Source organism: Sinohyriopsis cumingii, chromosome 4, assembly GCF_028554795.1.
Source record: "Sinohyriopsis cumingii isolate HCF-2022 chromosome 4, ASM2855479v2, whole genome shotgun sequence".
NCBI lineage: Eukaryota > Metazoa > Mollusca > Bivalvia > Unionida > Unionidae > Sinohyriopsis > Sinohyriopsis cumingii.
In genome coordinates this window covers 91,254,622-91,267,484 of record NC_142964.1, presented here as the reverse complement: position 1 = coordinate 91,267,484, position 12,863 = coordinate 91,254,622, and the positions used below count along the sequence as shown (strand labels likewise).

At 34.8% G+C, this 12,863-nt stretch overlaps 1 protein-coding gene across 2 annotated transcripts in view; it reads right to left on the bottom strand.

Moving 5' to 3' along the window:
* Nucleotides 1-12,863, bottom strand: part of LOC149801664 (uncharacterized) — a 136,776-nt gene that overhangs the window by 61,525 nt on the left and 62,388 nt on the right. For both annotated transcript variants that reach the window (XM_089955940.1, XM_089955941.1), the window contains exon 16: nt 800-959. In XM_089955940.1, the coding sequence (XP_089812066.1) occupies nt 800-959 (160 nt within the window). The remainder of the gene's footprint in view (nt 1-799; nt 960-12,863) is intronic.

Sequence of the window (12,863 nt, the reverse complement as noted above, 5' to 3'; positions counted from 1 at the left end):
CCTGCAAGGGTAGTGAAGCTGCCCTAGAATGGAACGTTGCTTTGTGTAATTCATGTATTCATCTCTGAATTGGTTTTTCGTCTTTTCCTAATCCATCTGTGAAATTGTTTTAAAAATATTTTTGCTGCTAACACACGCATCGACTAGAATAAATCTGATGAATTTTTGCCAAATACCTACAGACTGGTTTTGTACCAGATATGAATTAGAACAAAGAATCTGCGAGCAAATATTAAAAGTTAGAAAACCAGTCTATTCTCTCCTAACTAAGCCATACAGCTGCTATACATAGAAACCGAGATAAAAAAAAATTGAAATCAGCATACTTTTTGGAAATAGGGCAACTGCTACAAATAGAACATAATACTGTTAGGAAAGTGCATGCAAGTCTTCAGACAAGCGTACTCCTATGTCCTAGTTACACAGAAACCGTCTGTTCTAGAATACGGTCTGTGTGAATAATGGGATGTTAATAAAAATGAGAAAACAAATGATTACTTTTTTTTTTTGACGGGGATATACCAAAAACGTGTAATCTGAACAGTTACACGTAAGGCGCAATTTAGTGAAAAAAGGTGTAATGATTACGCCAAAAGTGTAATGGTTGGCATGTATGTGATACACCAATGAGCAAGATTGATGACAATATCTGTAGTAATATAGGAGTGGCAGCTCAGACAAAAATGGTACATGAATGGACAGGCAAATTTAATCCAATATACAACCACTCATCATGAGCGGTTATAATAAATACAATTTTGAATTCTGATCTGCAGAGATTACTCAAGAGGGCACTTACTGTTTGTGGAAAGAGTAGAAACTTTGGTCACGCTGCTACTTGTAACTGTTGTTGATGCTTGCGAGGAGGCTGTCGAAGATGTGGTGCCTGCCGCTGAACTCGTGGTCACTGTAGCACTACTTGTTGTTGATAACACAGACGCTGATGATGAGCTATCAAACTGCAGTTAAAAAATCATGGTAATCCTGCCATTGATGCATAAGGGAAATGTTTCAAGGTTCATGACAGATTCTATAATATTTTGAAGGTTATAGAAAATTTAATCTGTGGATAATGTTTTCTCAAATGGCCATCAAGTTACCCCTTAATTTTCTCTTCCCTATCACTTAACTTGTGGGATGAACTAATTTAAAATAAAACTGCTCAGGCAAAAAACAAAAAAAAAGGTTTCATACTTGGTATAAAAGAAGCTGTAGAGCACAAGGGTTTGTGGAATGTGGCATCTTGATTGAACCCCCTCCCCCCGATATCTGAGATGCTGCCAGAATTTTGTTATGAATGGAAGGTCCCGCACATATCTCAAAGCAGGTGAAATTGATTGGGTGGGGACATGATGGATGGGGGCGGGGGACAAATGACAGCTAATGAATGACAACATTTTAAAGCAGATATATATCTAATTTAACACAAAGGTTTAATTACTTTGTAATACTCCTTTGGCAATTAAAATACAATATATCTGCATAAATTGTTTAGGTTTGCTCAGATGGTAATTAATCTTCTGTTTCCTAACATTGTCTTTCTTCAAGGCCTTTGCAAATAGAAAAGCATTTATTAGACCACCTCATATCTATATACTCATCAGTTTATTTGTTTATAAATGGTAACACATTTCCCAGAGTAATGTGAATTCTGTCTCTCTTCCATATGTACAAAAAAAAAAAAAAACTGATTGCCGATCTCAATCTAATGCCACCTGCTTTGCAAAGTTCTGACTGCCCTTACTATATATGACCTGTCTAACCTTGCGCAGAAATAAATGAAGTCATTTTTCATCAACAAACTATTTCTTCATTGCTATTGGGGAAATCACATTAGCATGCAATAATGGCAAAAGTTCTAATTTTTAACAGCATCTAACAAGGGTATGACAATCGCCTTCCAAAAAGGATACTTTAAATGTGCATCCAATGATGAAAAGGGCACCTTATTTTATCACGAATTATTATTATTATTATTAATATTATTATATTATTATTATCGTTTCAAAATTAGAAGGTCTTCAAATCAATTGTTAGGTTCTAGAAGTCCTATTACAGACCTGCCAACCCTGACGAGTCCGTCTCAGTAAGGCAGTTGATTTGTTTCTCTGTAAGTTTGACCAGTTTTCAGTAAGGTATAAAATATAACAAAAAATTCATAAACTGCTATTGTACAACTGGAAAATGTAATTAAAAGTTCGGTATTCAAAACATCCAATGAAGATAAATATTATGGCAAATGAAAAGTTTGTAAAGTGTGAGTAGACTTTATTTACCACTAGTATAGTCGCACAAATTCTATTTCCAAACCCTATGTAGTTCAATGGCTTGTTGCTACCTCTCAGCTTGACATAATTATTGGAAATTCTTATTCCATATCATGTGATGATGGCAATCAACGATATCTCCCACCACGGGTCATACTCAAATTGGCATGCGATGTCCAATAAACGTAATTGTGTCCCTTCCAGCTTTTATTCACAAGAATTTGAATATTCCTTTTCATTCTTCTGTGTTAATTATTAACTCTTTTCAAGAAGCTTACTTTCCCTTTCGTCTTAAACATGCATCGCTTGCTGCATGCCATTTTTAAATTTTTTTTTTATATATAATCAACAGTTTGATCATGCAGATGCTTTGCATGAACAAATAGGTTCAGTTTAATGCGTCAGAGGTGCTGCTGTAAAGTTAGTCTGGTTCCCTGACTAATTTTACTAATTCTACTATGAAACCTGGATAACCGGGTACCCGACCGTAGTGAAAAACCCAGGCACTGAAAATTAATGACGAGTACCTGTTCACAAAAATAATTTGTCGACAACACCATCAAAATATCATGTATGCTGGTCCGAGTTGCAGCTCCATCTATATTTAGGAGTAGGACCACTCGTTATGCATCAGCGGCCCACTACTAAACAGCTGCTGCATGCTGGGCTGTGCAAACGGCTTCACTGTTCAAAATTAATACTAATACATTGTATGTAGACTACGCGTGTTAACACATCACTTACTCATGAGTTTCATCACCCTACAACAATCCACGTTTGTGAAAATCTGACAATGGGGTAACTAGGGTTGGACATGTTTTTCATGTTCTAATGGGTACCCGGTTACCCGTTAAATGGCGCAAAGGGTACCCGGGTGAAGTTTTCCATGGTTTTTGACAGCCCTAATAGCCAGACAGTTGCTAATGATGCATCCTTGGAATTCATTTTTTTATATATAATTCCATTCACTTGCCAGCTTCTATTTAGAGTGATACTGAACGACAATAAATTATGAACTGACTGCCATCAAAACTTCCAAGAAACCATTTGCCAAGACAAATTTGTGTGATGGGCTCAAACACAATGCATCTCTATCTCTTGTTATTGGTACTACCTTGACAGGTAGTGGCAATACCTTAACTGGACCCTATCACATTTTTTATATATATATATATATATATATATATATATATATATATATATATATATATATATATATATATATATATATGATTTTAAAGCTAGGAGTCCAGGACTCCCATTTTGGTAAAAATAGGAGTCACACCATTTAAAGTTAGTCCCTTCTTTGCTACAGAATCAACACAGACGTGAGTGCATCTATTTTTAGATGGAGAGGTTTTTGTAATTTAATCACTCACTATAATATAGCTTCATTACAACACTCCACTGATAGAATCGCAAAATTATGGTTTATTTATTTGTCTGTGTACTTGTAGTAATTTTAGGCAAATAAATAGTATCTGATTTGAGGTCTTTTCCCATATTTTCGCAAATATGTGTAAAGTCACAAAACAGCTTAGGCTTTAAAGCGCATCTCACGAATTCCACAACATAGCATTGTCCCATACGTTTCTGACCTACATATATTGCATTTTAAAGTTAAATTTTTAATAAAATAATACACAGACTTTGGTTTCAATGATTAATGTCTGGATTATATCTGTAATACAAGTCATCCCAGATTTTGATAATGTAGGGTTACATAAATAGCATCACAATTTGATCAGAAATATAGCCTCTAGTGTTTACAAGCATGGTAAATAGATGCAAGATCACCACATTAATATGAGTGGATGCCACTGATGATGTAAGCTTACAAAACCAACTCTGATTTGATTAAGATCTGCTGAGAAATATATCAGTCAAGAGTGGAAACAAGCTAAGCCAATCATATGCATGCTCACGTGATTATTATCAATGCATCTTGCTTATTATGAACCTGTCCAAGAACTCACTATAATAAGCCCATATTCCAAGTTTGCACAAAATCTAATCTGAAGATACCTAAGTTATGTACTGGCAGCCTCCCTTAAGACATGTAGCACTTTCGACAGCTCCGTAAAAATGATCATCTAATACCAGCTATATTGTCATTGTTAGATGAACCACCAATATTACAATTTATGCTGAAATAAAGTTCATTTCTTGCTCTTTTTAACTGTTTGTTTGGTTTGTTGATAAAAATAAGTGAATGAACAGTAATTTTCATCTAAAAAAGCCACAGTTTCACTGTTGGGCACGATTCGGTCAGCTGAACGCCTCGCAGTGAAAGCAAGAAATATTGCATTCGCTAGGGAAATTCCATTTAAACTCCAAAGTCACCGGGTCAACACCTAAAAATAGCACCACATTATAGAGCAGGGAACGGCCTTTATTTTCATATAAGTTTGAAATATATATGTATAAATTAAATTTTCTTGGTAAGGATTAAAAAAATAGGTTCATTTTTCCGGCTAAATATCATGGCCATTTTTTTAAACATTAAAATATGATACCTATATGTGCTGGAAAGCCTAATTTTCGCTGAATTTAATGATATGCATGGCTTTGAGATCTCATTAAAGGCAGCCAATCGCAAGCTTGTAAACTGCAAGGTCATATTCAAATGTCTCGAGTCACACACTGCGAGGTGATTCCGAATGAAATGGCTGACTTCTCATCGACAAGTGGTCCATATTTTGGTCTCGTTTGTGAGAAATTGCAAAGCACATTGGTAAGTATTGTTTTTCTTGCTTTTCCAAACATTTATGAATATTTTTATGCATTTCTTTTATTTTTATTTTAATGGATTAAATAAAATGCTCTTCGATAAAATGTGTGTATACTGCGACAGGAAGTTCACATTTACCGTGTGTTAACCTATCTTGCATTCAGAGACTGCAAGAGTGATTTAATTTTAATAAGTAACAACTATCTATACTGATTCGATGAATTAGTAAAATGAGTGAATAATTAATCATTCTGTTCATAAATATTTTGCTTGTTTTTTTGCTCATTTCCTCACAGTTATTGGACGTTTATAAACCGGAAGTTGGTTTCTCTCTTACGATGTATCTCTTCTTTCTGTTGTTTTCATCAAAATATTTTTCTTGGTCGAAGTTTCATTGTTATTTTTAGTTGGTCTCTCTGGGAAATCAACACTTTTATACTATTATCATACATCAATAGTAACTAATCTCTGTTTGTCTGTCTGTTTCTTTGCTACATAAATAAATAAAAAAACACGTTTCCATCCTCCCAATAAATGTCATGATTTGGTATTATGTATAAATATATCAAAACATATTTTGGTAAAGCAAAACAAAACAAAATGTGCTCAGAAAGTTAAAACAATTAAAATTCTATGACCTGAAGATCTCAATCTAGAATATACAAAAAAAAAAAAAAAAAAAAAAAAAAAAAATAAATAACTTAAAATTTTGATAATTTTTTTACAATGTTTAAGTTTCAAACTGTGGAAGAAAAAATTTCAGTTTCCCAAATCTTGCACTGATACAAGTCTTATAAATTATTAACTGTGCTGTTTTGCACTTTTACAGAGAATGAAGACTTCCACCGTATGTCTAGGTGGTTGAAAAGGGCAAAGGAGAAAAATAGCCCTTGAGCATCAAGAGCAAGATGTCATCACCTACAAGTTTTTGATCCAGTCCATCAGCTTAAAAGTTAATTTCCTGTCACTTCTGATCAAATTAAAGAACTTTAAAAAGATTTGCTCAGCCTCATGTCAAGATGATTTTAGGCATACAAATTTGCAGAAGGAGATACATCATGCACTGAGAGCTGCTGCAGGAGCAAATTTAGAATTGATTTCTGAATCAGATGTTTTGTTATTTCTTAAAGTTTTCCTGCTGTATTTGTTTTATTGAGATTTTGATATTATGCAAAGCTGACTGGGGATTTTCCAAACAGACATGACATTTTGATATTAGTTGTGCAGATTTTACTTTTTGTGTGGTTGTATGTTGACGTCATGCGAGTTCTGCCCAGAGGGGTAGGGAGATTTTTTTTTAAAAATTGTTTTAAATCCTCTGAATATAGAATCATTAGATAGATTACAGCAATCTGAACACTATACACCTTAAATTTTAAAAATTGATAAATAAATGGCCAAGATATTGAATTTTTAATATTTGCGGCTGTATTTGCCATTGACCAGTTTAGTGAAGATCGTTAATTTGGGGGGTCTGCTACATTGTTATTTCAGAGAATTGAGTTCCCTAAAAAATTCAGCAAAGTCTCTGTATAGAATGCAATTAGTTTCAATAATAACAACTACTTAATTTGGCCATTTATGCAATTTGACAAATTTGAAGAAAATCTCGGCATTTTATAAATAATATTTTTACCCATAACTTTTGAACCAGACGAGGTAGACATATAATCTTTTTTTTTTTGTTCTTTTAGTTTTTTTAAAGATCTATCTATTGGTTATAAAATCCACACAGAATTTCTAAGTTGAAATTTTGGCTGCCAGTACATCCCTAAGTGGGCCTGATAGTGCTAACCTGGCTTACATAACTTTGCCAATCATTTCGCTAAGCTGACTTATGAAGTACAGTGGAACCCCGCTATAACGCAATAATTGGGGTCTAAAAATTGGATCACATTATATTGGAGTCGCGTTATTGTGGGGTTTTTACAGTATTTTTTTTTCTTCAGAGAACAACATATTGGCACATATATGTGTTTTCATGTCTAATGTATATGATGAATAGGGTATCAACACTGTTTACTATCGTGCCGTCGTGGGATTCAGCTATCTATAATGCATGTAATTCCATTGAAAAATTGCACACAGATTTACAATATTCAATAATTTTTCCCCACATCATTGTGCCTGAATTCAACGTCTAATATACAGCATGAAAAGAGTATCAACAGCGTTTATTTGCCATCTGATATTGTACCGTCGAGGCTTGAAATTAATCCATAACGTATGTAATTCCATTGCAAAAACTGCATATAAATATTTAAACTATTAAATAATTTTGTCACACATCATTATGTGTCTGAATTCAATGGGAAAAATGAACAGCAAAATCAGATTAAGAAAGACGAAGCACATGTACTGTTCATTACGTTCCATGGTCTACGAACAGTGTCTGTAAAAATTTCATACTGCTACAATTTTCTCATATGCATTTCCGTGTACATTTATCCATCGCAAATTTCCAATAATTAATGCTTGTACGCCTATTCGTTTGAACAAGTACAGCAAGAATAATCACCAATCAACACATGCTTTCAGCATGCATACAACTTTTACTTCAGATTTTGTGAATATCAAAAGAAACATGTGAAAACTACTATACTAATCATTGCGCAAAGTGCAGAGAACGATTAGTGTGTTGGTGAACTTGCTTTTCCATAACAGTAAAATATTTTTATAAAAAAAAGGAAATTAATAACGAGTTCATAAGTAAACTCCATACACATGTAAAATCGGAGAACTAAGTGCAGTAGGCCTGCAATGGTCACGTGTCACTTTTATAAAACATTTAAAGCTGAACGCATGTACAATTTCATACCCTTTCAATTTCCAGCTAATAAAGTGGACATTATTTACTGGTCAACTGATTGTGTCTAATAACACCGCCAAGCCCAGCAAACATGTTGGCAGCTTTTGTTTTTTGATGTTTATTAAATTGTGAGAATCTTTTATCAACCTTTGCATTGTCTATTTCATTGTGTATGAAGTTAAAGAAGAAACACATGTTGGCTATTGTTTGAGGAATGACTGTATACAGAATTAATTGAAGACATATACAGAATTAATTGAAGACAATCACAAGGATGACTTACTGGCTTTAATCATCGACCAATAATAAGTAACATTTCTGATTATGTTTATTTTGGCATAAGACTTCAAGAACCTGGTGATATTGTTAAATTTCAGAAGCTACATCATGATCGTATTATATTAAAATTCATACGTGAACTCTTCCCCAAAATGATAATAAACATTTTACACACTATTTCTTGTACTTAAGAAAATAATTCCGGTAAGAGAAAAATACACATACATGTAATTAAAACTGCAGGAACCACGCCATGATCATATTAAATTCGAATTCATATGCGACCTCTTCCCATAATGATAATAAACTTTAAACAAAAAATATTTTTTCATATGCGAATGAATATACGAAATTTCGGGAGCCACGCCACGACCGCGTTATATCCGAATTCACGTTATAGCGGGGTTGTACTGTATTGTAAAAAAATATCCTATGTAAAAACATGTCAAAAAATTTGATTTTACCTATTTTATTTTATTCTGTTATAAATTCTTTCCAAAGATAAAGACACAATTATTATGTAGTTTCTTGCTCATGAAGTCATACATGAGCTTGATGATAAAAAATAAAAAGATAAAATAGAAATTCAAGAGTGGTAACAAGGTCAGCCAATCAGATGAACGGTCACTTCATTAATATACTTGAATCCTGCTCACTTTAGAAATTGCCCAAGATCTTGATGAAATAAAGTATGAAGAAGACCACCAAATAGGGCATGGTGCTGAAAAGAGATGTGGTGCACGAAAGGGTACAGGAAAATTCCATCCAAAAATGTTTGGAAGGGAAACTCTAATGAAGTCAATGCCGTAATGTACTGCAAGTAACATGGTACTGAGATAACCTGCCAATCCAGAAAAGGCATGGTACTGGGGCTGGGTGGGGTGGGGTAATGGCATGGTAATTTTACAAATGAAATAAGAGAATGGCACTAATCAAGGGACAGTAATAGGAGTGGGGGTACTGAGAGTTGGGGCTAGGAAGCAGAGCCACTATGTGTCAGCCAAGCTGGAACCAGAAGTTCCATTATTTTTCACTTTTATGTCCTGAACTTCCATGTTTATAAATCTGAAGCAATATAACTAAAGCTTGGTCATTCCGTGATCACACTTGCTGGAAAATTTGTTTCCATTTACAAATTTAAAATAAAAGAGATACTTTTAACAGCACCTGTCATTCCAGGAGAAACATATGTCCACTGTGAAAACAATAATATACATTTGCTGAACTCAGAAAACATTAATAGAAATATACAAGGCTAAGGCTATTCAGGAATAGCAACTAGATTTTCAACATCGCTGCTGTGGTGGCCATATTGGATGTCAAATCAGCACCATTTCCATGTAAGACCCACGAGAAATTAGAAATGTCTTGGTGAAACCCAATACTGATATGACCATCCATCTAGGAATAACAAGATTTTCAAGATGGCCACTTATGGTATCCATATTGCATATCAGATCAACCCCATTCTTATTTATTACAAACCTGACATCATAAGAAGTCGTCCAGTGTAAACCCATGTCAATATGACTTTTCATTTAGAAGCAGCAATATTATTTTCACAACAGAGGCTGTGCCTGAGGATTATCATAATCATAAAAAATGAACCAGACAAAAGAATTCTGGTGAAAACCCCATTCCAATGTGGCTTTCCTTTCAGAAGGAATAGTGACAAGATTTTCAAGATGGCTGCCACATCAGTAATACTGGGTGACAGATTGCCACCATCTTCATTCACGAGCATCAGAAATCTTGTAGTGAAAATTCCATGCTGATATGATCGTTCATTAGAGAAGAATCAATGACATGATTTAATGTTCAGTGTTGCTGCCATATTTGAAGTCAGATTGGTGCCATTTTCATTCAAGACCAACTTTATATTACAGTCTTCTGGTGGCTCCTTTTAGGAGTAGCATTAACAAGATTTTCAAGATGGCAGTCATGGTGGCCACATTAGATGTGAGATACCACTGTTAATAGGAAAAGCCATAGCAAGTTCAACATCATCTTCGCTAGCTAAGGTTCAGTCAACCCTATCTACACCTTGGCAGATCGAACAGCCATATTGGTGCCTTGTCTATTGGATTTCATGTGTTGCCTCTCATAATATGTAATGCCAACAAACCAACAGCATGGTGCATTGTACATCGACTGAAAATGGTGGTGGTAATTGACCTAAAAAGGATACCTTGTAAGTTTAACATTGAAAGTATGACTATGTACAAGAGTGAAGCCATTACAGTGTGTTTGAGTGAAAGGTATTTGTACAAACAAGGACCGGTACTGGAAAATTGCTTATTTTTCAGTCCATTCAAGTTGTGTGCTCCTCTTGTCTCAATCACGAAGGAACAATGTTCAAATCTGAACAACTTAATTTTGATTGGATGCAGCCGCAAGCCACCACATCCAATGAAATTCACAGACCCAAAGCACAGAAATATCTGCTCAATATGCCAAGGTGTAGATAGGGTTATCGGAACCTTGCTAGAAAAGATGGTTCAACATGACTGCCCTGTAAGATGTTAGATTAGCACCATTTTCATGTAGGACCAATCAGACAGAATAAAAAGTCTTTCAATAAAACCCTCCTGTTAATACAACCATTCATTCCAGAGTAGCAATAACATTATTTTCAAGCCATATTGGATGAGTAGTATCATTTACATTTAGAACCAAACAGACCTTGGAATGACTGCATGTGTAAAGTTTTATGGAAACCCTATGAAGTTTTGGTTGAGTAGCGGTAACAAATTTGTTCTAGTGGACTGGATGACATCAGACAATGAACAGGTGATCCCATAAGCTCTCCTGGTGACCAGCAGAGCAAAAATCATGTCCTGCAAATTTGCTCTTTTCTTGTCCATAGTTTTAAAAACTGTCAATTTTAAAAATAAGCCCTTGCTTACAATTTTTTGAAATTTCATTTGAAAGCATAAATTCAACAGAAAACAAGCTTTCAAAATTTCCAGCACAAATGTTAGCCTTAAATTTAACTTTAATGTATTTAACAATGCTAAGGAAGCTATTGAAAAATAAAGATCCTTAACAGAAGACAGACCAAAAATGTATTTATATGGCATTTATAATTTGCATCCTTTCCCTCTGATTAATGATAACATCAGCTTCTCAGATGGCAGATGAATATATGTCCCTAAGTTTAGCAAGTTAACAAAATATGTCATGCTATTGTCAGCTTCGAAAAATTGCATTTCAAGTTCAGAAGCAGGCCAGCCAATGCTAACATGACCTTCTTACTAGCTCAGTCATTTTCATCCCCATAAATTAGACTACTTTTCAGTAAGGTATAAGAAAATATGTACTGCTATTGTTAAGCTGGAAAACATGCTTTAAAAGCTCATAAAGATTGATGTAGCAATCGTAAATATTTTGTTCAACTAAATAGTTTGAAAACATTACTTTGACATTAATAACATCCAGTACAATTTCATCAACTGCAGTTCCAAACCCTTTAGTACACAATGACTTCTTGCCAGCTCTCAAATTTATGCAATCCTTTAAAAAAAAGTTGTTTCACATGGACTGTGGTAACAGCAATCATCTTTCCCACCATGAGAAATGTTCAAATTAACGCATGATGTCTACTAAATGTAACTGTTGCCTGTTTTGATTTTTCACCAAGAATGTGATTATTCCCTTTTATTCTTCTGTACTATTAAAACTTTTAAACGATTTATTGCCCCATTCTGTCCTGAAAATATATTGCTTGTTGGTTGGATGCCATTTAAAAAAAAAAAAAAATAAGCATAAGTGTGATCATGCAGGCCAATTCCACTGAATCTAATATGAAATCCTGATTTAAATCAAACACAGACAAGCCAGTATCTAGATTTTACCACAAACAATTACACTGGTCAACAGTGAAATCATTACTGACTTGAAAAGGCCCTAATCTGTAGTATTTTGGTGTGCCGAACACGAATTTAACCGTGAAAAATTTGTATTGGCTCTCGTTTTGAAGATATTCATATACCTCATTTTCTATGTTTCACTGTGTAAATTTCTCCAGTAGGACTGCAGCAACATCCGGAATAATGATGTAACATTGCATAATACCATCATGCTCACATCATCCACAGTTGATTGCATCATTTTCTGATGCAATGCAATACTAATGCCATGCGGCTGCTGAAGTAAGTTGACGTCAGCAGTGTACTATACATGTGTAGGCCTATTATACTAATGCCAGGCGGCTGCTGAAGCTGACGTAAGCAGTGTACTATATAAAGCCCAATCAGATAGGTTCAGCATTTAAAATATTTTAGACGTTGTGCGAGACAGTTCAAGCTACTCTTACATAAAACTTATTATTTTATCCATTTACGTACAATAAAGAACAGTAATGCCTCGAAAGTGTGTTAATACCGCGGACAATTTTTGCTATATTTGTGGGGAAGTGACATTTGCCAACCAGAAGAAAAGTATCAATTCTCAAGTGAAGAAGGCATATCATCTTTACTTCGGATGCAAGGTTGGTGACCAAGACAAGCCTTGGGCTCCGCATATATGCTGTGCTACATGTACAACACAGCTTTCACAGTGGTTGAATTGCAAAAGGTCATCAATGCCGTTTGCAGTCCCAATGGTGTGGAGAGAGCCAAGCAACCACCTAAATGACTGTTACTTCTGCTTGGTTCCTCCTCTTTCCGGCGGAATAACGAAGCGAAAGAAGTCGAGAATAGTCTACCCAAACATTCCGTCTGCATTGAGACCAGTTCCACATGGTGAGGGACTTCCTATTCCAGAACCTCCAGCAGAA